Source organism: Amphiura filiformis, chromosome 3 (genome assembly GCF_039555335.1).
Source record: "Amphiura filiformis chromosome 3, Afil_fr2py, whole genome shotgun sequence".
Lineage (NCBI taxonomy): Eukaryota > Metazoa > Echinodermata > Ophiuroidea > Amphilepidida > Amphiuridae > Amphiura > Amphiura filiformis.
In genome coordinates this window covers 75301031-75326630 of record NC_092630.1, presented here as the reverse complement: position 1 = coordinate 75326630, position 25600 = coordinate 75301031, and the positions used below count along the sequence as shown (strand labels likewise).

At 37.6% G+C, this 25600-nt stretch overlaps 2 protein-coding genes across 2 annotated transcripts in view; both read left to right on the top strand.

The window, feature by feature from the left end:
• The window catches only part of LOC140149123 (uncharacterized), a 69244-nt gene extending 47460 nt beyond the window's left edge, over positions 1–21784 (top strand). Inside the window, exons 18-28 of the mRNA XM_072171304.1 lie at positions 49–343; positions 1197–1455; positions 1929–2097; positions 2775–3208; positions 3770–3992; positions 6670–7112; positions 8082–8672; positions 9868–10758; positions 13178–14050; positions 14462–15208; positions 21280–21784. Of these exons, the coding sequence (XP_072027405.1) occupies positions 49–343; positions 1197–1455; positions 1929–2097; positions 2775–3208; positions 3770–3992; positions 6670–7112; positions 8082–8672; positions 9868–10758; positions 13178–14050; positions 14462–15208; positions 21280–21780 (5426 nt within the window). The 3' untranslated portion in view covers positions 21781–21784. The remainder of the gene's footprint in view (positions 1–48; positions 344–1196; positions 1456–1928; positions 2098–2774; positions 3209–3769; positions 3993–6669; positions 7113–8081; positions 8673–9867; positions 10759–13177; positions 14051–14461; positions 15209–21279) is intronic.
• On the top strand, positions 21784–24274 carry LOC140149124 (uncharacterized). Its single transcript, XM_072171305.1, has 3 exons — positions 21784–22001; positions 22849–22993; positions 23818–24274. The coding sequence occupies exons 1-3, from the start codon at positions 21807–21809 to the stop codon at positions 24117–24119; spliced, it is 642 nt and encodes a 213-aa protein (XP_072027406.1). The 5' UTR covers positions 21784–21806; the 3' UTR covers positions 24120–24274.
• The last annotated feature ends 1326 nt before the right edge of the window (positions 24275–25600 follow it).

The following is a 25600-nucleotide window of genomic DNA, read 5'->3' as shown; positions in this document are numbered from 1 at the left end:
ATACTGTTAACATGCATTTTTCTTGTCATCATCTTTTCCTTTAATTAGCTTCTGTTTCAGATGAACTGATTTCAGCCCAACTAGCTGAAGGTATCACAACAGGTGCTACCAGCAGCCCATCTCCCCAAGCTGCAGCAGCTACAGCAGCAGTGGATACTGAAAGGCCAGTGTCTATAATGGACACCATTGCAGAAGGCAGTAAACTTGACATCAAGCTGACATACTTTGCATCAATGGACCTGATTTATGGACAATTAGCTGAGAATTCTAGCCAGATAGCAGAATTGCAAACATCACTCAATACAGCGGGTGTGGTGCCTGACTCATCTCGCACATATTTCTTGTGAGTCTTATGTAAAAACATTTAATCAAAGAAAGATGTGTTCCATAACACTACCCGTTTCAAATTTATATCCTGACATCTTATGCCAATCATTATAGAAACATTGTTTTACTAACTATTTTACTGTTAATGTTTCCATAAAACAAAAATCTACTAGTAAAATTAAATGATACAGCAAGAGGACCAAGCTTTAACCCTAACATGGACCAATCCCACAAAAATCCAGCAGCATGATGTGACTGCAAGCTCAAACATCCTACATGACCAGATTGTGCAATCGTTCCAATAAACATGCACACAAAAACGCTCAACACAATGCTTGCTATCCCTGGTCTTGTCCGCTGCACCCAAGGGACTGGTGGTTTAAAACCGGACCTGTGAAAACAGCTTTGCTTTTCTTACTTCATTCCCCTTTGGCAAAAAGCAGAAAGAGAGTTGGGGTAAATTAAGATTAATGATCCCTTCATTGAGGCCTTAACTAACCCTAACACGGACAGCACAAAGTGACTGCAAGCCCAAGCATCCCATATGATCCTATTGCACAATCATCCAAGCACACATATACACACTAAAACAATGTCTGGGCAGTGTCAACCCTCATGGCTTGCTATCCCCTGTTTTGTCCTCTGCAACCAAGTTGTTGGTGGTTCAAAACCGGACTGGTATAAACAGCTTTTCTCTTCATCTTCTTCTTCTTCCTCCCTTCCTTTCCATCCCCTTTGACAAGAAGTAGAAAGGGGGTTATGCTATCCCTGGTCTTGTCCTCTGCACCCTTTAGCTGTAAGAGGGATTGTGATGGTGTATTCCTTCTGTTTGTATATTTTACAATCACTCATTTTTCTTTTCATTACAGACCTAGTTGTGACCAACTTGTTGCTGCACTTTACACTGACAAAATGTGGTATCGTGCCAGAGTCAACAGTATTACCACACCACAGCAGTGTAGTGTGTCATTTGTAGATTATGGCAACAGAGAAGAAATTGCCATAAAAGATTGCCAAGTATTGCCTGCCCAGTTTGAGACAACGCCATACCAGGCGATGGGATTGGTTTTGGCTGGCATACAGCGCCCCCAGAAGGGTTGGGGCAGGGAAATAGACGATGCATTCAAGGTATGTGTGATTCCACTGTACAGAAAAGAGTATTATGACTGAAAGAATAGATTCACAATGTAGTCATGCTCAGTTTGACATCACATGGATACCCAATCCTTGCATCAAATTAGCTACTATTCCATATTTAGGGAACCATATCTTCATCTTTCAGGTCTAAAATATTAATATGTAGAAAATCTTTTGGAAATTTTCAGAAAAGAAAAAGATAAAATAGGAATGGTTGCAATGAATTACCTGGAATATGTGGACTTCCCTTTATTATGACTCCAATTTTGAATTATTGAATGGAATATCTAATTAATAAGTTATGGGTCACATTTTAGTGGAGATTATGTACAATGCATGGTTGGAAATCATTCCTATTGGTGCTGAAATTTTTGTAATAAAATACCTGCTATTATCATTTTGTGTGATCATGGTCAAGTTCAAATGAATCTAACCAATGACCTTTTCATTCAATACATTTACAGGTATGGTTAGGTGAAGGGGATGTTGAATGCATGGTGGTACGCAAACATGATGAATATCTTGAAGTAGAGATGTTTAACCCTAAAGGTCCTGATCCACCCAAGTCTTTCAACAGCATACTTGCTGATGCTGGTTTCACTTCTGCTGAGCAACCTGCAGCTACTCATCAAGGTAAAATAACCAACTGGCTATGCTCATGCAATAAAATTTTATTAGAATAAAAATGAAATAGGTGGCCATCAAAGAGTCATCATATGTCACTTTGCAGGAGATCTTGTTCAAATTTGTTCAACACTCCTGGGTTTAATTATAAGGGCTAGTCATAAACAAATGGGTAGTTTTGGAAGTGTTAAAGGTAAAGAAGTGATTAAAAAATTGTAACAATATCAGTTTGGGGGTGCTGTGAATTCAGAGACACCTCTGAATTCATAAACATCTCTGAATTCAAATACTCTCACTAACTTCTTATTACATTTTTAGCTCATTTTGTTACAAGGTTGTTTATATTGTTGTGCTTTAAATATTTCCTATGTTATACAACAACATAGTATCTTTAAAAAATAGTGAACAAAGTTATGCTGCAAGTTTTTCAGCTAATTTTGCTTCATTGAGTCATTTTGCTCTTTTAAAAAAATTGCACACATAGAATTTTAATTTGCACAGATGAATTTGAAGCTCATTAACTATCTAATGTATTAAACGGACTGCCTAAGGGTTATATTTCCAGAGGAATTTGTCAATAAAGCCCCGAACTGATGTGTTGAAATAATAAAACAAAAATCTGTAATATTATTTTGTGAAATATGGTATGTTTACTAAATATTTACCAACAATTTTTCTTCTTGCAGTAAGTACACCCAGTGGAGTCCAGCCAGCAGCCATCACTGCTAGCGTGGTATGGGTCAACGATCCATCCACATTCTTCATTCAGAATTTAGAGGATCAAGAAATCCTCGCAACATTGGCTGTTGAACTGCAGACCTCTTATGAGAACTCTGCCAATGACAACTATACACCTGCTGTTGGCGATCTCTGCGCTGCTCTGTTTGATGGTTTCTGGTCCCGTGGAAAGGTGTTGGAATGTATGGGCCCTATCAGTACTAAGGTGTTCTTTCTGGATTTTGGTAATGAGTCTGTGATAGAGAATGACAATATCCGTGCCCTGAAGCCACAGTGGAAGGATATACCACCAAAAGCTATGATGTGTGGTTTGGACATGATAGCACCGCCAAGTGGGCAGAAAGAATGGAGTGAACAAAGCATAGTGAAAATGAAAGAAATGGTAGGTAGTTGAACTTGATGGCTGACTTGTCTAAATGTTAAACAACTTAATAAAATGTGATAGTTGAATTTCATTTTTTCTGTTGGCTGTGTCCCTCCCTCAAACCCCAAGAAAAATTAACAAGAATTATCCTTTGCTTCATCCTTTTTTGCAGAAAAACACAGTAAAATTGCAAGATTTTGTGAGCCCAAAATGCATATCTTGACACTTCAATCTGCAACTGACAACACATTCTCCTACGCATTAAAGCTATGGAACCAGCTCCCAATCTTAATACGCACTTCCATTTCATTGCCTGCATTCAAATAATGGTTGAAAATACATTTGTTTTTCAAACTGCATTGCTTGTTTCGTAATCTTTATTTTATCTTTTCATGCATTTTGTATGGTCATTTGGAAATGTGCTCTAAAAAATATTGTATGTATATGTGTTCAATCAAGTTACATGGTCAATATGGTTATTAATGGTTAACATTGCTTTTGCCTGTTGAGTAAGTCAAGATTGTTTTTAACTGGTAAGTAATGCTTACGATTCTGTTTATTTTTTCTCCGTTCGTCTAGCTTGAGAACAAAATATGTACAATCCACATTACAAGGGTTATAGCTGGCAAAAGTTATGTGAAGGCAGTACTAGAACAGAAGGACATAGGAGATGAATTGGTGAAGGCCAAGCTGGCACAAGTGGTAGCTATGGAGGATTTGGGTTCACCTGTTCTGCCGACACCAGACAAAGAGGAAGCTGTGACCAAGGTTCAACTAGTTGTAGAGGCACAACCTACACCAGGTAAGGATAGGTGTGATGACATTTAATTAGCAGGTGTAATGATGTTGTTGGGCCAGTATTGTCTTGCTTTGTTTTACATAAATACAATCATTACTAGTATTTGACACTTGCATATCATTTGTCATTACAAAATAATTTTTGTATCGGCTGATTATGGTGTAGTAAAGAGTTGTTGGTGATTTTTGTTGGTCGGGTGATTTGATGAGTTCTTGCAGTGTATGAGGTGACTTCATTGTTTATAAGCATAGGGTAGCATCTGGTCTTGAGATAAGAGCATGTGATCAGTTGATCACTTCACTGTTGTCATGTGTCACCTCATTTGCAGGTTTTTAACAAGTAATTTGAATTTTAATGCATATTTATGACCTCATGCATTTTATAAGCACTGTAGTACATCAATGTACATTGAGCATATATGCTAGGAGAATTAGGAATTTTAGTAGATATTTGAGTTATGTACGTGATCCACCAGTGGAGCTCCTGCGCCCCTCCGCAGAACTTCCGGTAGTGGATGTTCTGCGCTCGGGGGCGCAGAACATCCACTGTCGGAGTAACTGCGCTTGGAAGCAAAATAATGGATTTTCTTATTATACTACTGGTGGATCATTTCTGCGCTTGAGCGCAGAGAATCCACTGTCGGAGTTGATGCGCCCGGGCGCAGTCCCTTATATGTAACGGTGGATCATTGCTGCGCTCTGGGGCGCAGAACATCCACTGTCGGAGTTGCTGCGCTCGGAAGCAAAATAATAGATTTTCTTATTATAATACTGGTGGATCATTTCTGCGCCGTGCATATTTATTAATATAGGCCTAATAAGAAAATGTATTATATTGCTTCTGAGCGCAGTTACTCCAACAGTGGATGTTCTGCGCCAGCGCAGCAATGATCCACCGTTACATATAAGGGACTGCGCCGGCGCATCAACTCCGACAGTGGATGTTCTGCGCCGAGCGCAGAAATGATCCACCGTTATTATAATAAGAAAATGTATTATTTTGCTTCCGAGCGCAGCTACTCCAACAGTGGATGTTCTGCGCCCGAGCGCAGCAATGATCCACCGTTACATATAAGGGACTGCGCCCGGGCGCAGCTAGTCCAACAGTGGATGTTCTGCACCCCAGCGCAGCAATGATCTACCGTTACATATAAGGGACTGCGCCCGGGCGCATCAACACCGACAGTGGATGTTCTGCGCCCGAGCGCAGAAATGATCCACAGTTATTATAATAAGAAAATCTATTATTTTACTTCCGAACGCAGTTACTCCAACAGTGGATGTTCTGCGCCCGAGCGCAGCAATGATCCACCGTTACATATAAGGGACTGCGCCCGGGCGCATCAACTCCGACAGTGGATGTTCTGCGCCCCGAGCGCAGAACATCCACTACCGGAAGTTCTGCGGAGGGGCGCAGGAGCTCCACTGGTGGATGACGTACATACATGGATATTTGAGAATTGAGTTCAAATGGATGAGAATTTTGACACAACTATAACAATTGATAATTTACAAACTGTCATTATCCAGTGCATAACCGCTTGATTCCTGTATCAGTTGTTATTTACACGCACAGATATTTTGGCAAATTCAAACAGAGAGGACTTCTGTACGTGTTGATATTTTTATGGACTTGCTTCAAGGCCTTCAGTGTCCTTAGTTAGAGAATGAAAATTACATATAGGCTTCACCATGACTTTCAAAAATTCCTGTTTCTTTCCAACATCTAGATAAATTATTCTTTCAAAATAATTATTTACCACTTGACATTACAATAATCTATTTAACAATTGACTTGCTGTGTCATACAGGGGACTCTCTTATCATAATTAGACCCCGTAGGAATACTCTACACTGCAGGGGTAGCCTTGTGGTTTGAGCAACAACATCTCATACTACTACCACTGACTAGATTGGACCTATAATTGAATATATGAATACAAAAGCCACCCAAGTCCATACTTAAGCCAACTTGAGTTAAGCATGGGAAAGTGTTGCTATACATAGGCCTGTCATATGTATGAAAGAACAACTCAAATTTATCCTCTGTGTCTATTGAGCATGTGAAAAATAGCATGTATGAAAGAATCACCCAATTCCATGATTTGAGTCTTGTAACACATTGATTAAAATCCAGTATGTATAAAAGTCCACTTGTAACACATTCATTGCTAGAGAGTGACTTTTGAAAAAAAAATGGGTTTAATAAAGGAAAGTGTGTGGTTTATATTACATATTACATTATAATACTTTGCAATTCTCAATTTGGGATGCGAGCCGGAAACAGTAAGCTCACAATCAATTGTGAAGGGCCTAGCTGTTAGTGTTATTATGCTTGCAAGTTGCTGTCTTTCTGCTACCCTTACCCATGTAAGAAAGGTTTTTTCCCTTGTGTGTGTGGGGGGGGGGGGTGTATCATCCCAATTATATCCAATATCTCACTCAATTCCTATTAATGTTGCATTTTCTTGAAATGAAAACAAATATTATAATGTAGCAATATGTGTTTGTTAGAAGTGATTTATCCCAATCTGCTGTAATACATGCCTACAAGGTTGAATGGTTGTTTAAACATTTGGAGTATTACAGTGGGCAAGGGGATAAAGGTTGTGGATATAGGTGTGCATCAAGATTCCAAATTGGTCTCATTTTTACTTGAGCCATATTTTGTATTTTAACAGTGGCATTGACTCGGGTACCAGATGTGGAGATGCCCATTGGTGAATTTCCAGCTATGGTGGCATGGTTGAATAACCCATCAGAGATATTCATCCAGATTGCATTCAAGGAAAACATAGAAGCTTTCAGTGAGATGACCATTGGTCTTCAAAGCCACTATGAAGCACTACCTCCAGGGACATACAAACCACAAGTAGGAGAAATATGTGTGACCAAAACATATGAATGGTTGCGTGCACGAGTACTTGGCAGCGTGGCACCAAACGGTTACAGAGTCCAGTTTATTGACTATGGAAATGAAGAAGTTGTACAAGGGGATGTTCGTATGCTGGATGACAAATTTACCAAGTACCCCGCTGCAGCAGGGAAAGTTTCTCTGTCAGATATTGATCCAGCTGGTGAGAGTCAGTGGAGTGAACAAGCCATAGAGTGGCTCAATACAGAGGTTAGTGTTTATTATTTGAACCATGCCAAGACAAGTTTTGGGAATGTTTCAAACCAAATTGTATGTGTAAGTAGTCCTACTGGTCTATTTGAGGCTGTGCATGCATGAAATTGGGATGTTAAATTAAAAAATTACAGATTGCAAGGACAAAATGTTTTAATGCATGCATGTGAAATGGTCTGAAGTATATTTACTGCAGTTCAATTTTCAAACAAGCATGTCACATAATTAAATTATGCAATCATGACGTGACAGGGTGATATTAGGCCATCTTAATTGAATCCTGTGTCTCAAAGCTACCTCGGGCATTAGGAAAATCATGCACATAGTCCTCTTTGAAAATCAAGAAATTCATTTTTTGTGTCTTTATTTTTTTTAACAAAGCGAGAATAAAACTTGAAAAAATTTTGTCCCATAAAATGTGTATTTTATCGTGAATTTCAAAATATGATATCAGAAGGACATTACTTGTATTCAAAATGCAATTTGGTACATGTATGTCCGATGTGCTTTCAGGTCCCACAAAAAATATGTGAAAACATCGCTATCCGAGCCCTTAACATTGAACTTAGGAGTTCCTATTCTGTGTATTTCTGAAGATATCATCAAAAAATTGTTGAATTAGTCTCAAACATGGTTTAACACAGTCAAGACTAATTTGATGATTTCTTCAGAAATATACTAATTGGGAGTGCCTAATTTCAATATGTTTTAATGAAAAAAATATGAGCTTTACCTGATACCAAAATCTGGATTTTTATGGGATAAAGTTGGAGATGAGTCTGTCAATCGGATCACACACTTTTAAGTCATCAAATTAGAATTGTTTCTCAGTACACAGGTAAGAATTGAAAAATGCAGCCAAATATTCATTTCAGGGTTATAAAGCAGCATGGATAGCATCCTTTATTCATAACTATAATAATTAGATGGATTCACACATGTCCACTTGATTTAATCTTTTTACAGTTAATTAACAAACCGGTAACAGTACGAAGAGATAAAAACAACAGCATCACCATCTTGAAAGAAGATATCAGCATTGCTCAGAAGATGATAGCAGCAGGACATGCCAAACCATCAGCGCCTACACCAAAGCCAGTGGCTAAACCACTCACACTTGGCACTATCAAACCACCTGCAGGAGAGTTCAAGGGGCAGGTGCTACACATCAACAATCCTTCTGATATGTTCATTAGCATATTCAGAGATGAAGAAGTCAGATCATTCCAAAAGCTTACTACTGACTTGAGTACTCTGTGCCCCAATCTTGGTCCTTCACAGAGCAAATTGGCCACTGGAGATCTTTGCATGGCCAAAGCCAGTGATGGTGAGTGGTATAGAGCCAGAGTCATAGAGAGCCACAACGAAGATGTCATCAAAGTCAACTTTGTTGATTTTGGTAATGATGAAGAGGTGAAACGCAACAATACCCACCTATTGTTGGAACGATTTGCGCAGTTACCCGCCATGGCAGTACGCTGTGCATTGGCCAATGTGTGTCCCCCTGGTGGCGGGCAAACTTGGAGCAAGGAAGCCACATCTTTCTTGCATAACAAGGTGAGAGTTGTAATCATGGCTATCATGGAACATATTTGGAATAGATAATAGTACCGGTATTTAACAAATTTTCATATACCCATCACGAAATATTGTCTTATGGGGTCCATTCTGACCCAAAATAACCCCATAAGGTTATACAGAGGTCAAATATTACACATGCTCCTTATTTTATTCAAAAGCATATCAAATTATCTGCCTGGTCATAAGGATTACATAAATGTAAAATTTGTGTGCTTATGAACTGTGGTTGTGGAGTTATGTGCCAAAACAGGTCAAAGGCCAATGGCTTTGTTTGCCGAAGTTGATATGAGTCTGTGTTGTCTGTCAATTTTGCAGAAACTGGAAAATGCAATTTTATCACTGTCTTGTGATTAAAACTATACGATAGTTCATCACAAATTTGGTCATTATAGAGATATATTTGAAGAACATTTAACAAAACCAGCACATCAAAATTCTATTTGGCTTTGTACCAAATTTAATTGCACTTTTCCTAAAATGTGGAGCATTTTGCTGTACAATACAACTTATACAGAACCAGGCATGAGAATTTTCAGTTTAAAAACTGAATTCAGTTTTTTTTATAGTTAACCTTTATTTAATTTCAGCCAGTTTTTGGTACTTTTTGCCCAATTTCACGCACATTTTCATTTTTTTTTCAGTTATTTTTAGGAAGGTGCAGTCTCATGCCTGAGAAACAAATATACTGAAATTAAGTGTAATACTCAATTCAATACTGTATTCAAAATATTCAGTTTTACTCGCCCTTGCTGTGGAATTGCCTCAGGGAGGCATGCTCTTTTCCAGTTTTCAAAAAGATGTTAAAGTCATACTTATATCCATTTTACTGGATGTTTGCTCTTACTGTTTTTTATATACTTCTCAAAGTATTTAAAGCATCAGACTTCTTAGCATTTTTCAAAAACAACATTAACATTAAAAATCAGATGAATGTCCTTTCATTCAGTAATGTTCAAGCAACAGAGCACTTGCGCTACTGAGTACTGAGGTCCAATGACATTGAAAAACACTTTGGTCAACACCATGAGATCAGAAAAGGGAGAATGCAAATCAGGATTGTCAGATTATTGTCCTTTAAATTTTAAGTAGTGTTTATTCATTTTGTTAGTGCTTTCTCTTTGGAATGGCACATTATAAATTTTGATACTTTTATTTCTGTATTTTTTAATAGATAATGGGCCAGCTGATACTAGCTAAGGTGGTCAAGGAGTCACCTGGTACTTACACGGTTACCATAAACCTTCCCCAACGTGATGGTCCATCATTGTCAGTTAGCCAAGAGCTCATCGGCACAATGCTTGCTAAGGATCCTTCTCAATCCCCACCCAGAAAAGAGGTGAAACAACAAGCTGCCCGTACATTCCCTCCCAAGGTCAATCAAGATCCCCATGCATTGTCTCCAAAGGCTAATCAAGCTCCAAGTGTATCACCACCAAAGACCAATCAAACTCCAAATGCATCACCGCCAACGACCAATCAAGCTCCTCGCGTGTCACCTCCAAAGCCCAATCAAACAAGAAAGGATGTGCAGAGTCAAAGTTCACAATACAGTTCTCCTAGACAATCTCAAGGTGCTGCTGGACTTGAATCTGGTGGACCTGGATTGAAACCTCGCATTCCACCTCCATCTCTAGCGGGTCCAGAGTTTGAAGGACGGGTGATAATGGTGACGCACCCTATTGATTTTTACATTGGTTTGCATGGAACAACTAAAGAGAATGAACAAGCCATGCAGAAGTTGAAAAGTGAATTAAGCGAACATTATAGCAGTGCACCAAAGACAGGTTACAAACCAGGGATAGGTGATCATGTAGTTGCAGAGAGAAAAGGCATGTGGGGAAGAGCACTAGTCTTAGGGGAACCTATCCCAAACAAAGCAAGACTTCTGTTTGCTGATTATGGCATAAAAGATGACATTGAGTATGACAACATCCGTGAGATGGAAGCTAAATTTGCTGAGTTGCCAATGATGGCTGTACGTTGTGGGCTCGCGGACATCACTAACACTACTCCAGGAAAGAAATTCTGGCCACAAGAGACATGCGGCATAGTCAGAGAAAAGGTACAGTATGACTTGAATCGTACAAAGTTGTGTTGATATCAGATGAATGTAAGTCCAATTGCTATCAACTAGTGGTGGATGATCCAAGATATCATCAATCATAATTTGATGCATATATGAAGAGCTTTGTTTCACAACACCTTGCATCCACTTGCCCATTTATTAGAACACATCAAAAAATCATCAAAAAAATCACTGGGGTTTGAAACAAAAGCAGTTTGCATCCTGCCAAAAACTGCTTTTGTTGAAAAACACCTTATATCAGTGATTATTTTGATGATTTTTTTGATGTGTTCTCAAAATTGGGCAAGTGGATGTAAGGGGTTTGAAACAAAGCTCTTCATATAATGTTTTGGTGCCCTGCAGAGACATGTTTTGGATTGTTACATACTGGCATTCTATATAGAAATTTCAGAGTTTTCTGTTATTTTCAGCCAAATTGAGCTATTTTACCATGTCCATGTTTATTCCAAATTGTTTTAAGGTTTTTGAGCATTTCAGTATTTTTCAGAGGCAATTTTTGGGTCTGTAAAGTTCAACCTAAAGTGGCAAAACATAACTTTGTGGATTGATATACGGGCATACCGTAAAACCTCGTCTACAAGCATATAGAGTGCCTCTGATAAAAGCTAAATTTTTCCATGCGGCATTATGGAGTTTGAACAAATAAATTACAGATCCAAGCATATACAAACAAGTATTATTGTAAGACCAATCTATTGTATTGGAATATTTACGCTTGTTTCGTATTAATTAAGCTTTCGTCAAAAACACATATGCTTGTAGACGAGGTTTTACGGTAGTACCTATTTAATGTGTATGCTATGTGTGACTGGCATGGGCTATGTGAATTTATGCGAGTGTAAGTTCAAGTTGGTACTTACTGACACCCGCAGTAATAAAACCCATCAATTTCACCACTTATAGGTTGGACAATGTGTGCTATTAAACCCATAAGCTGTCAATGACATTGTCACAAATTTGGGCAATTCATGAGATATATATATACCACAACTAATTTTAACCCCAAAATATCATTGGAACATGCATTTTATGCTATGAATGAAGACAATTATGTTGCGTAAATAAATTGCTGCCCTCCAGATTGAAATGACAATTGCACTGCAGTAGAGGGTATTCAATATGACATCACTCATGACAGAGTCATCCTCATTTAAATAAAATTCTTTCCTCCAAAAGGTACCACATGGCAATTTGCACGATAAATTGATAATACAGTAAAACAGGTGTTGGGTATGAATGGTTGTAGAATCAATTTAGAGACCTGTCCCTCTGTCATCTTAAAGCCATAATGTGTGATTTGCTTCACAGCCACTCCCTCAATTGTACTTGGATTTCTACTTTTTTGCATAATTATAATGCCCAGTGGTGTACTAAAATACCATGTAAAAAACTAAGCCTGAAGTGCTTTAATAACAGTAAAATTTAACTTTTTATATTAAAACCTGGTCGACCCGGTTTTATTCAGAGTTCATCGACCGATTGCTTGCTAATATAACATCTCCTGTGGATGTCAGCTTATATGTACAATGCTCCGTGCAGTATTACAAGTTACGATCGGCGAGCGTAGTACACGCATTGTAGGCGCTGGAATTAAATCGCAATTTTCTTCGTTATACCTCATATGTTTGGCTCAAAATTAAAAGAGGATAATGTGATCAGTGAAAACAAACATTTAAATAGGAATCTATTTTTTTGCAAATCACACATTATTGCTTTAAGCTATCTTAGAACTGTCCTCCAATATTACTGCCATTTCAATTGTTACACCATTCCATTTGATTTATTGCATACACACTATTATGCAACCTGGTTAGGCTAGCTAAACAGACCTACATTTGTGCCTTTTTAGAAATGAGCATCCTGGTGTTGTATGCCCAACCACAAATCTAGGCACTGACCAATTGACATCCCTCTATAGAAAGCAAGATTTAAGTGTGCAGAACATTTGATCACTCAAGCAGTGATTTGCATTTATGTGGGGCAGATATCAATTACCAATTACTTTGTTTAGCTGAAGTGGGCCGAGTACAGTATACATGTTACTTGACCACTACAGTGTATTGAAACTCTAGTGGTCCAGTACATTGTATTGAAACACATTAGATTCATCACAAAGATGGTTACCTTTCTGCTGGCTGATTAAACCTAGTATAGCTGATATTGACAGCATAACACATTGCACCATATACACAATAATTTGAATCATTCTTTTAACTGATCTTGGCTATTCCAACACTATGGAATGGCAGCAAAATAATGAAAATATTATAGTCAACTTAAAACAGGGCACGTACAATACACTGCAAGTGCAGTTAAGTGTGAATAAGCTTGATTTTTAGATCAAATGCTGCAGTAATTTTATAATATTTGTTTTCATTCCCTATGTTATCAACAGATTCTTGGCTGTCCATGCAAAGCTGTAGTGAAAGGAGTCTCACCAAAGTCTGGCTTGCACTTTGTGGAACTTGAAGTTACCATGAAGAATGGCAAGCCTCTCCAGGTCAGGGATGAAATGATCAAGTATAAGCTAGCCACTCCATCAAATCGCATGCCCAGATCCCCTGATGCTAGGGGTCCAAACCAAGCTCTATCACCACCATTCAAAAGCCAACAAGGAAGATCACCTGATTCCAACCAAATAGCATCTAATAGAGGTGCATTCCAGAAGTACCAAAAGAACCAACCAGCTCATTCCAAGTCTCCAGATGGTGTACAACAGCATCCCCAAAGAGGCCCAAGACCGTCAGTATCTCCTACTCCCAATACTCAACAGCATCCCCAAAGAGGCCCAAGACAATCAGTATCTCCTACTCCCAATACTAAGCCCACCGAGTCATCTCAAATACCAAAGGCTCAGGTTCCAGCCTCTAAGACATTCACTGGCTCGGTTCTATGGTTCAACCACCCTGGAAGTTTCTACGTCCAACCGAAAGAGTTCATTCAGCAAGCTATAAAGCTGTATGAGGCCCTGCAAAGCCTCACAGATGATCCTCAACCTGGATACAGACCAACTGTCGGTAAGTTGGTAGTGGCCAAGTATGAAAACGAGTGGTGCCGTGCAATGGTGGAAAGCATCACAGGAGCTACAGCCAAGGTCATGTTTTATGATTATGGCAATGAGGAGACTATTCCAACAAATGCAATACGCCAGATGCCAGATAGAATCGGAGCAATGCCGGTACTTACTTTACATTGTGCTGTAGCGGGTATAGTGCCATCAGGTGGCAAGAATTGGAGTGAAGACTCAATTCAGATGATCAAACCAAAGGTAAGGCAATCCATTGCAACTGCTGTGTGCAAAAGTCTTAATTCAATGTTCATTTGCATCAAAACCTCAGAAAATGATGATAATGCATAATCCTCTTGTCTAAGTTTTATGACAAAATTAACCATTTATAATTATGCTATGGTCAATGGAAATAAATGATGCCTGAAATGTTGTTTGTAAGCATTGACCATGAAAACAATTTCCTATGATATTGCATGAATAATGGAATGAAGCAGACACATAATATGGTTTGATTGTTTTGAAGTGTAATTCTCAATAGTGTTTTATTTTCAGGAAGTTTCGAAGTGCACTGTTCAATCTACTTTACGGACATCTTTTTCCTATAGGTGTATGATGTGATGTATAAATAGGTTGTGATATTGCTTTCAATTTTGTTTAACACATAAATAGGTATTGGAACAACTATGTCAAGTAGAGGTGATAGATAACACAGGTGATATTTGCCAAGTCAATCTGATTGTTACTGGTGACAATATCACCATAGATGTACAAGCAGACTTGATTAAGAGCACAATGGCTACAGAAGCATCAACCACAGCTGCTAATCAAAGCCCCACTGGAAGACGAACCCCAGATTTGGCTATTAAGTTCCCCGACCAGGAGGTAGCAGCAGTCACTCATCAGGCTGAAACCAGAGATGGTTCTAGTGCATCAAGCAGCAAACCATCAGAAAGGACAATCTCTCTACCAAAGTTGCCTTTACCATCCAGTGAATTCCAAGCAGTTGTGGTGTTTGTGAATCACCCAGGAAGTTTCTTCATCCACATAGCCAATGAAGAGAACGCACATGCCATAACAAAATTGGGTTCTGACTTGAACAGCTATTATAGCCAGCCTGATAGACAGAGCATCATGCCAAAGGAAGGGGGACTGTGTGCTGCACAGTTTAGCCAAGACAATGGTTGGTACAGGGCGAAGGTGGTTGGAGCAGCTTCACACAATTCAGCTAAAGTCTTGTTTGTAGATTTTGGTAATGAAGAAGTAGTGAATCATACTGCCATTAAGAAATTGAGTGAGGAGTTCCACAAGATACCAGTTATGGCCCAACATTGTTGTTTAGGTAATGTACAACCACGAGCAGACCAAGGAGGCCAGTGGAGTTCATCATCGGCAGCAGCAACATATATGCGTCGTCAGGTAATTTATTACAGACTTGAGGACATCTTTCAACTAATCTCACATTACTAAATAACCCTAACCACACCAAAAGCCACAAAAATCTACAAGAGCAAGAAACTGCAAGCGCAAGTATTCAATGTGATGCGATTGCGTCATCATGCAAAAGCACATGGTGACGGAAAGCTTGGCCAGCCAAGGCAATCCCCCATGGCTAGGTATGGACGTGAGCGTGTGTGGCACCCGAGGGGTCGGGGGTTCAAAACCGCACCCAAGAAAATAAAAATTCTCTTCATCTTTTTCCTTCCTTCCTTCTTTCCTTCCCCGCCGCTGAAAAGCCTCAGCGGAGTTAGGGTTATTCTATTATTTCAAAGGTGTAGATAGTGATCAATGTGGAGCAAGTTAATTTTCTATCTTCTGCAAGTTTTCAAGTAGTTTTGTGTTGTAATAGTGTTTTTGCAAGTTTGTGACCATGTTTGGTTTGTATTGACACATCTTAACTTTTTTCCTTTCTTTAAAGCAATTAACATTTTTACCACGTAATTGTGTCCAGTGCAGTGAAGTTTAACAAGTTTGTTTTATAGCAATTAAAGCCATAATGTGTGATAGCAATTAAAGCCATAATGTGTGATTTGCATAAAGAATAATTGTATTCCTATTTAAATGTTAGTTTTCGCTGATCACATTGTCCCTTTAAATTTTGAGCCAAACAAATGAGATAAAACGAAAAAAAATTGCTACTTCATTCCAGCCCCTACAATGCGCTCACCAATCATATTCATGAATATTGGTGTAGCTTCACACAACTAGGACGAAAAACAAAAATGATTCAATAATACATATGCACACGATGTGTTTAGCCACCACTCGATCAGTGAACTCAGAATAAAACTTGAGATCTCCGGTTTTAATATAAAAACTTAAAATTTACTGCAATTAAAGCACTTCAGGCTTAGTCTTTTTGCATGGTATTTTAGTACACCATCGGGCATTTTAATCATGCAAAAAGTAGAAATTCAACAAAAATTGAGGGCGTCACTATGGAGCAAAAACACACATCATGGCTTTAACATTATGATCATACAAACTTTATGGTCAATGCAGTGATTTGAAAATAATATCAATACAGGGTGTATCAAAATAAAGTTTACAGTTTGGAAAGTGCCACTAGATTAAAAAAGTATGAGGCATTTGGTCAAAATGCTATAGTTGATAGCTGAATCAACATCTTGTCCTCCCACAACTGTAAAATCACTGGCTATGACCATTAATAAGGACTCTGACTATTTTTGTGAGCCAAGTAAAAATGCAGTTGTGTGATAAGTGCATTTTTACACAGCCATGGAGTCTTTATTAATGGTCACACACCAGTGATTTTACAGTTGTAGGAGGACAAGATGTTGATTCAGCTATCGACTCAAGCATTTTGACCAAATACCTCATACATTTAATTCTACTGTCTGTTCAATTAGCTTAGATTCTTGAATTTTTAAGATATTTGAAAAAATAAAAAATTGTGGTCAAAGTCGTCAAAGAAATGTGTTAGCACAGCCTTAGACCTAACGTGATTTATACCTTTCAAATTCTAAAGTTTCAATTTTGGTCTTTTCCCGCGATATTTTTATAAAAAGCCGTAGAACGTCAGGTACCATAAACTTTTTTGAATCAATCCATTTAGAGCATGGGGGCGAATGTAACAATGCGCAGAGATGGTATTTATTCGACCATCCGCATCAGGAAGTATTGTCCAGCAAAATATTTGCCAGTATGCCTAATTTGTGTTGAAACCCGTCTTGAAACATTACGTTATTATTTATGAACTAAGGTTTTTTATAGGCCCAGCTTATATAAATATATTCCATGCATATATTTATTTATTTATTTATTTATTTATTTATTTATTTATTTATTTATTTATTTATTTATTGTGCGAATGGGTCTGAGAATGGGTCTGAGAAGGTGTAGGCTATTATAAAACTACACATTTATTTTCAATTTGTTATTTCGTTTTGCTTGTTGAATACAAACTGAAAAACTGTGAAATTAATGAACTTTTGTACAAGAAAATATTATTTAAAGGAGTGTTTCGTGATCCGAGCATCCTCTTTTTATGACATTTTTCAGTACATTTCCACGAAAAAAGCCTATTCCCAAAATTTCAGTTGATTCCGATTTTGCGCTTATGCAGTTATGCATGATTATGTGTATTACACTGCTCCATAGACAATGCGTTGTAATTTGCGTTCTGGTGCACCATAACGAAATTCAAATTTCACGATATCTTTGCAAAGCGAATTAATCTGCAAGAAATATTTTGTACATAAACATTATGTAGCCAGAGGTTTCCAGTGATATAAAAATCTCAACTTTTTTTTGAGAAAAGTGGGGGATGAGGCTGTGGATCACGAAATGCCCTTTAAAATAATCTTACATTTGTAATCCATAATTTTAATGTAATTGTTTAGGAAAAAAATAATGCTCAGAATAATGTTATGCATAAAACGTAATCGCACCATTCAATTTCGTGTAACAAAAACCAATGGACCATCATCACCTATAGAACCTATCCAATAACCGGAACGGTTTAACAATTGAAATGGCAGGACAGATTGGTGGACAGATTGTTTTGCTAAATTGGATAGGGTCTATGCCCTAAGTTGATAATGGACCGTCCCACTCGATTTGTAAAAAGGTCTCGAACCCTTTCGGTGGACCCAAGTAACTGCCTAAAATGAGGCAAAATTCAAAAGAAATGGGGTTTTAAATTGAACTTTGGCATTTGAAAAGTATTTGTTAACATTTTTCTTTGATGACTATGGCCACAATTTGTTATTTTTTCAAATATCTTAAAAATTCAAGAATCTAAGCTAATTGAACAGACAGTAGTGGCATTTTTCTAACTGTGTACTTAATTATGATACACCTTGTAGTACTGTAAGGTTGATGTTTGCACAGTAATCTTGAATAATTGCATTCAGTTCAGATATAAGAGACATGGGGCAACTGGTTTTCTTCTAACTCTTGTCCAAATTGTGCATTTCAAACAGCCTGAATTTATGATGAATTTTGAAATAGGCAACTTCAATTATAAAGAAGAAACGTAAACTAAAATGAGATCATCCAAATTCTGATCTGATCTGAACCTTTCCCAACTTCAATTCTCTTGATCTTTTGCTAATCCCAAGTCTCATCCCTAATCCCAATACCATGTTTATATTAGGCAAAAGTCATTATTGAATTGTGTTTTGAATTATATCTGAATTGGCATGATAAATTGATTATAAACGTAGTTGATGTTGACACCAATTTGATTCTGAATTTGTATAAAGGAAAGTCTAATTGTTTGCCTTGTGAAAGCTGAATGTGCAACATCCATGGACGATGCTGGGTTACTAGATGTCTAAAACTTCGCACTTGAGTGATCCTGCATACCCCCTTAACATGCACATAGGACAGCATTCAAGCTTTGACTTACATTTTGTGGACAGAATGGTGAAAACATAAAGTGAAAGATATCCTACTTAAAGGAACATTTTCTAGGGTGAAATTTTGTGTAGAATCTGAATCTGACATAAAAAATGCATAATTATCAACTTGAAAATTTTCCCCATAGCACTGTACAGGCATATTTCTGCCCGAAATCCTCAAATATCATGAAAATTTGCTCTAAAAAAAAATAAGTCCTTCAAAATGGGGATACTTAGGGCTAAATAAACATAAACTTGCTCTAGAGGGAGGTATTGGCAAGAGCAAGTTTGTGTTTGTTTAGCCTTAAACCTCCCAGTTTTGAAGGACTTATTTTTTAGAGAATCCATTAATTTTTCACGCCTCAAAATTCTTAGGGGTGGGGGTAGCATATTGCAAGTTATTTTCTTTTCTGTAAATGAAGCTTACTTATTTATTATATTACCATTTAGCTATTGAAATACTGAGCAAAAAGACACTTAAAGCATCCCTATAGCTCATACGAATGAGGAGATATGGCCTTTTCAAATAGAAAATGAGGCAAATATCGTACTTTTTTCCAAATCAATTGTCACCCGAACACTCAAGTTTCTACTGCTGCTACGGAAATAAAGAAAGATGTTGATCCCATTCAATGCTTTTAATATCACAATTGTACCCTTGTAACACAATTAGTATAGAAAATTAGGCTCTATTTAATAGTGTTCATGTTCATACACTCACAGGAAATCTGCAAGTCAAATTTTTTGTCACCCCAAAACGGCTATTTTCAGTCAAAATCGGACATAAAATTGAATTTTTCTTGAAATCTATAAAAGATAGGGAGTTTTAAGTGCCAAAATCTGAAACTACATGATATTTTACCCTTGGAAACATATAAACAATCAAGAATTTTTATTGTTTTCACCCCTAAATAATTTTTTCACACTTTTGTCCGCCAAACGTAAGTCAAAGCTTGAACACTGTCATATACTGATTGTCCACTAATTTCTCAAGTGATTTTAAGTTTAGGGTATGTAGTCTAGTAAATGCCTTTTGTTCTTTTCCCTTTTGTGTAAAGTTGCATATGACTAACATTTTGTTGTTTAAAGTTGATGCGTAACAGGTTGGGAGGTCAAAAATGGCTGGTGCCCAAAAATGGCTGGTGCCCAAAAATGGCTTGTGCCCAGTAGACACCCTTGGGCAATAAAATAAATACAAGGTCAAAGGTTAAACAGGGGTAAAAACTCAAGATTGCTCTGATTTAGTTAACAGATAGGCATATACCAAAATTGTCCTCAGTTCACAAGGATTCAGAAACTGTATAGTTAGGTCTACCTATGACCAATCAGTCTGGAGTTATAATTCAGGAAAAGAAAAGTTTTCACTATGTGCAGCATTCTGTTACCAAGGTTACGTGGAAAAATAAGTCAACATCAATTGGGTTCAACTCGTTTTGCCGAGTTACCATGATAACGAAACATCGTAGGTACCGGTAGCGCAAACTATTTCTTTTATTAATTATTATAAAAAAGACAAACATTTTGAGACCATTTTCACCATAATTGGATAATTGTTCTGTGTTTGACCAAGGTGGTGCAAAATTCCAACCTTTGACCTTTTTGCCAATAATTCCATATTTGTAGGTAGCTCAAACTATATATTTTCTGAATCATTGTGACCTAAGGAATATTTTGGAATATGTTTAAACCAAATCGAAACAATTTTGAGTTGTAAACTTTGACCCTGAATTTCTGGGAATGTCCAAGGGTGCCCATTGGGCACCCATTATATTTGTGTTCGATACACCCCAGATATTAATATTAAAGCAAAACAATGAAAACATGTTAGTCATACCCAACTTTACACTCACAAGCAAGTTTTACCTGAAGGATACTAATCCATTAGAATGTGCTTTGTATCCCACCTGTCACTATAGGCAAAATATTAAATTCTCGATCATGAGAGGATGAACCTTCTGCGTCAGCGTACTTTTCATAGAATAACACAATCGCGCCTTGACCTTGACCTTGCCTAGCAACGATCGTGTGATTGGTCAATTCTCAAAAGCTGTGTTTGCGCCGTAAGCGCCGGTCTTTGCGTAGTACGCTCGACGCAAATATCTGTGCATACCCAAGTTTGCTCTCATGATCGAGAATTTAATATTTTGCCTATAGTTGCAACATCAATGATATCAAGGCATTGGTCCCAACCATTATTGCTTGCAATGTTAAAAACGTTTGACCTTGATTCACATGCCAGTTATTTGTTCTTGGTCTAAGTAAAGTACAACAAGTACAGTTGACTGATATTCAATTTCATTTCAAGTGCATTTACAGTTTAATTTTTTATTTCTTCTGTGGTTGAGGTCGTTGGTGATTGGCGATCGCGTAGAAGTGGCAAGGTCTCCTCCCTTTATACACGCCAACAACCAATGGGTGAACCGTCTTGTTGTCAAGACTGTTGATCAGCCAATCAGCGTGATTGTTTATCTCCTGTGTGTTTACGCTCATGTACGCGATACACACATCTCCGACCACTGAAGAAATAAAAAATTAACTGTAATATCCTTACACACACTACTGAGAAGGTGCATGATAGTTGTAGATTGGTTTCTCATATTCTACTCTATTCTGTAATGATTTCAGGTTACTAATGGGCTTTGTCAGATCCAAGTTGTGGATGCCTCTACCAATCCAGTCACTGTTGAGCTTGTATATGATGCTGAAACTGGAAATTCAACCAAACTTTCAGAAGATCTGATCAAGAAAAACTTAGCCAGCCATGGTGCTATTAACCAGGCTGGTGCACCACCTAAACCATCTCCAAGTAACCTTCATCAGAAAACTCCCACACCCAAAGATGCAGCTGCAAAGCCTAAGCAAGACAACCAACAGGGCAGTACCAAAAGAGGATCAGCCACTCAGATCCAGCAAGCACAACCACCAACGGGTACTTTTGAAGGTGCTATATCATGGGTGAATACTCCTGAAGATCTCTACATCACTGTAATATGCGACAAAAACAAGGCTGTGAATAAAGTTATTCAAGAAGCCTCCATGTACTACTCAAGTGCTGTTGATGCGCTACCACCCGTACCGCCCAGTCACAGGCAGTGTATGCGCAGCTCTGTTTGCAGAAACAGGTGATTGGTGTAGAGCAGTGGCGCTGGAGTATGAGTCCAAGGATAAAATCAAAGTGTTCTTTGTTGACTATGGTAACACAGATGTTGTTGGATGTGAGAATGTCACGTAAGCTGGATGATAAATTTATCATAGATGTACCAGCCTTGTCATTTGGATGCTCTCTAGCTGGAGTGACACCTGTTGGGAGCAGCTGGAATAAAGAAGCAACTCTATTTATTGCCCAGGTAAAACACACATATTGATAATAATAAGATTGGTATATGCATAGAATAACCTTTTTACCACGTTTAAGGGTATGAGATAAGTCAGTGGTTTGACTTGTCTTAGGGTTAAACACATAGGGTGGTCTATATTTCTTGCCATTTTCCACCAACTAAATCAAGAATAAATGGTCAAATCTATAATTCTGTAGTTCAATAAAAGGTATGCATGCCTTTATAAATATATAAATTATAGCAATAAGTCAAATTGCCTTCATTACATTAAAGTCGGCACCGAAGGAAAACGTGATCAGAGTATTCACAGCCTCAATTGCGTTTTTTGGGGTGCAATTTTCAAAAATAAATTCTGTTCAATAGAAGCAAAAGTAATTAAAATCTACAACTTTATCCAGCTTGGAACAAAACCTCAAATTTAAGTCTGAATTTCCTGGTCTATATCTAATTCAGTGATTTGTTCAAATGATGTCTAGAAAAAAGATGCTCATGTTGGCTAAAGCTGGATGTTTGACTAAATTGGTATGGTGTGAAGCTTGCCTTAATTAAGTAAGCTTTGTATTTTCAATCTTTCTCTTTGAAAAAAGATATTAGAGTTCTTGCCATTATTAGAGCATGTTACAGATTTCATACCCCACAAGGCTATAGCGACATGTGCTGAGTTTAAAACTAGTCAACAACACTCACGTTTTTGTCCGAATAATTTCAGAGTAACCATACTCCGTCATCAGCGGTGTGATACTGGTGAATGACTGATGTATGCACTTTACTTCCTGTTGACAATGTCCTTTTTTGAAAGTGATTGATCATTAAGGCAAATAATGATTATTACTGTTTATTTATTTGCCTATTTCAGTTCTTGAACCAGCCATGTAAAATGAGAGTGGCAGGCAACAAGGAAGGTATCCCAGGTATACTGGTAGATATCAAACCCCAGAGTGGCAGTACCATCAAGCAACAGATGATCACCAAAGGATTGGCCAAACCCATTCAACAGAATGGTAAGTATAAAGTAAATCTCGCCATCATGTTGTATTGGTTTCACAAAGCAAGTGTTCAACATGGAGCAACTAGTCTCAATGAAGTTAATGCAGAAATAAGGGACTGGCTGTTCAGTAAGCATCCTGAGGTCTAAATACCTCTCGGTTATTAGGTTTCATATGCAAGAAGAAGAACATAGTTTCACCAAGGAAGTTAAGCTAGTGTCCCCTGCACATTTGTTTCAGATGGACATTTTATTGTGAAAGGACTCTATATTTCACTGTACAAGCAATACGTAAAAACAATCCACATAGCCCTGAATGAAAATTATTTAATTATCTTTGTAATGACTCGTAAAGCATTTTGTGTGAATTTTACATCCGAACCAAAATTTGTTCAATTTTTATGGGTCTTTTTATTTTAAATGTAGAAGTCTATGGGGGTGAGGATTAGAAATGGACAACAATATTAAAAAAACCTTATTTTGGGCCATTTTAGAATAGAATATGGAATTGCCATAAAATTCACACACAATGCTACGAACATAATTAAATACATTTCATTCAAGGGCTATTATAGCAAAAACAAACAAAAAGTGTCCTATACCTTAATGGTTATGGAACAAAGGTGCCTGTCAGACACCACTTAACCAACGATCAGAAAAACACAGATACCACCAAAATAAATGTTCATGGCTGGAGCTGCAGGCATTAATTTTTGCAATCCTGTATGTTGAAGTTCACTTTAGAAAAACAATGCAATGGGCAGACTTTAGATATTGAGATTTTTACTATAAAGATGATAAAGTTGCATTACTAAGTCAAGATTCCATTTGATTACACAGGAGCACCATCTACTCCCAGTCCCAACAATGTCACACTACCATCCCCTACAGCCAGCAATGGTCTTCGCTCTCTATCACGAGCTTCTATAGGATCAGGTGAGTCTGATGTGGAGTCGCTTCATGCAAGGCTTACTGAGAAAGACCGTCAGCTTGAGGTACAGCAGAGGACCTTGAATGAGCATGAGAGACAGATGGAGGAACAAAAAAGGAAAATGGAGAGACAGATGGAGGAACAAAAAAGAGAAATGGAGAGACAGAGAGAAGAGCAAAAAGAGAAATGGAAGAACAAAAGAGAAAGCTAGAAGCATTAACACAGATGATGATGGCTAAGCTGGCCAAGTAAAAATGAGTCATCCCTGTGTATCCTGAAGGAAGCATTACATGCTAAAATTGGACTACTCCAATATATTCTACAAGTTAATGCTTTAGTTAGTATTAATTTAGGGAACTAAGTGAGCATTCATAACCTCATTAATAAACGCGATGCGTGCGATCCAATCATATTTTATTATTTGCAAAACGCGAACGCAAATCGAGGTCATTAATATCTCACAATTGACCGCAAAATGCGTAATTGTTCCAATGTCGCACACAATTGACTTCTGCGTGCGCGGTATTGTGCGTCCAACAAACTGCTTGCTGCGCTGGCTGCCGTATTTGGATTGTGCGCTACCATATTTGCACAGATTGTGATACGCACTTTTGTTATTGGTCGTTCTGTTTAGCCTGATCGATTTTTGGCAAGGGAAGATGTAAAAATCATCTATTTTTATAAACTTTTGAGCAAAATTGTGTTATTTTGTAAGGTGATGAGATTAAAGTGACGGTTATGAATGAGGTTAATAACTTTGCATCGGTAATATATCGGGCATTGTGAAAAATCTAAACATTTTGCTTTGGACCTCGGAATATCCCTCGGGGTTACGCCCCTCGGGATATTCCTCGGTTCCAAAGGCAAAATGTTTAGATTTTTCACAATGCCCTCCAATAACCGATGCGCAGTTATTAACCTCTATTGTAAGTAACCTGGATCTTAACATTTTTTTCATTATGATTGGTTCTATATTTTAAACATTTAAATAGAGAGGCAAAATACAGGACTGATTAGATTCCAGTGAGTAAATATATAAAAAAGGGTGCAAGTTGGAAAGACTAAAAATTTCTTTAATTCAGTCATTACTAAGTACAACTCATGCAGAAAATCATAATTTGACAGTGTCGTTACAATGACTGTGTGTGACATTCCCAAATTGTGTATGTCATTTGTTAGTATTACCATTTTGAAGGTAACTGTTAAAAAGACTTGTATTTTATTGTTACTGTATTAGTATACAGTATAGTATAATTATGTAAAGTATCATATATAAAGGCAAAGACTAAAGCTAGTATGGCACATTGGGTTATACAGGCCAATAGACCCATGTCCAACCAAGTCCGTTTTGATGTGACATTCTCCATCCTGACATCTGAATTTTGAATCAGAATTTTGTAAGATATAATACTGCTAAGGTGGTTTGCCTGTATGAAAAATATTGAAATGTTATAATCATGGCAAGTACTTAATTGTATAATCTGTTCAAGAGTTACATTCATTGAATTACTAACTTAAAAATGATACTAAAATTGTACGTTGAAAATTGTTTTTCTTTGCCAAAGTGCGGATAAATTGTTTGCTGCCATGAGGCTGTAAGTCAACCAATCATGTGGTTTTTATCATTGTATGAAACATACTAAACTTGTACCTTGATATGATTGCATGTCATGCTTATAGTATGTATGTTGC

Excerpts from the sequence above, each read along its gene's own strand:
- LOC140149124 (XM_072171305.1), top strand. The coding sequence starts at position 21,807 with ATGAGTCCAAGGATAAAATCAAAGTGTTCTTTGTTGACTATGGTAACA. Across the intron at positions 22,002-22,848 it reads CAACTCTATTTATTGCCCAG|TTCTTGAACCAGCCATGTAA; the intron begins GTAAAACACACA and ends TGCCTATTTCAG. Across the intron at positions 22,994-23,817 it reads CAAACCCATTCAACAGAATG|GAGCACCATCTACTCCCAGT; the intron begins GTAAGTATAAAG and ends TTGATTACACAG.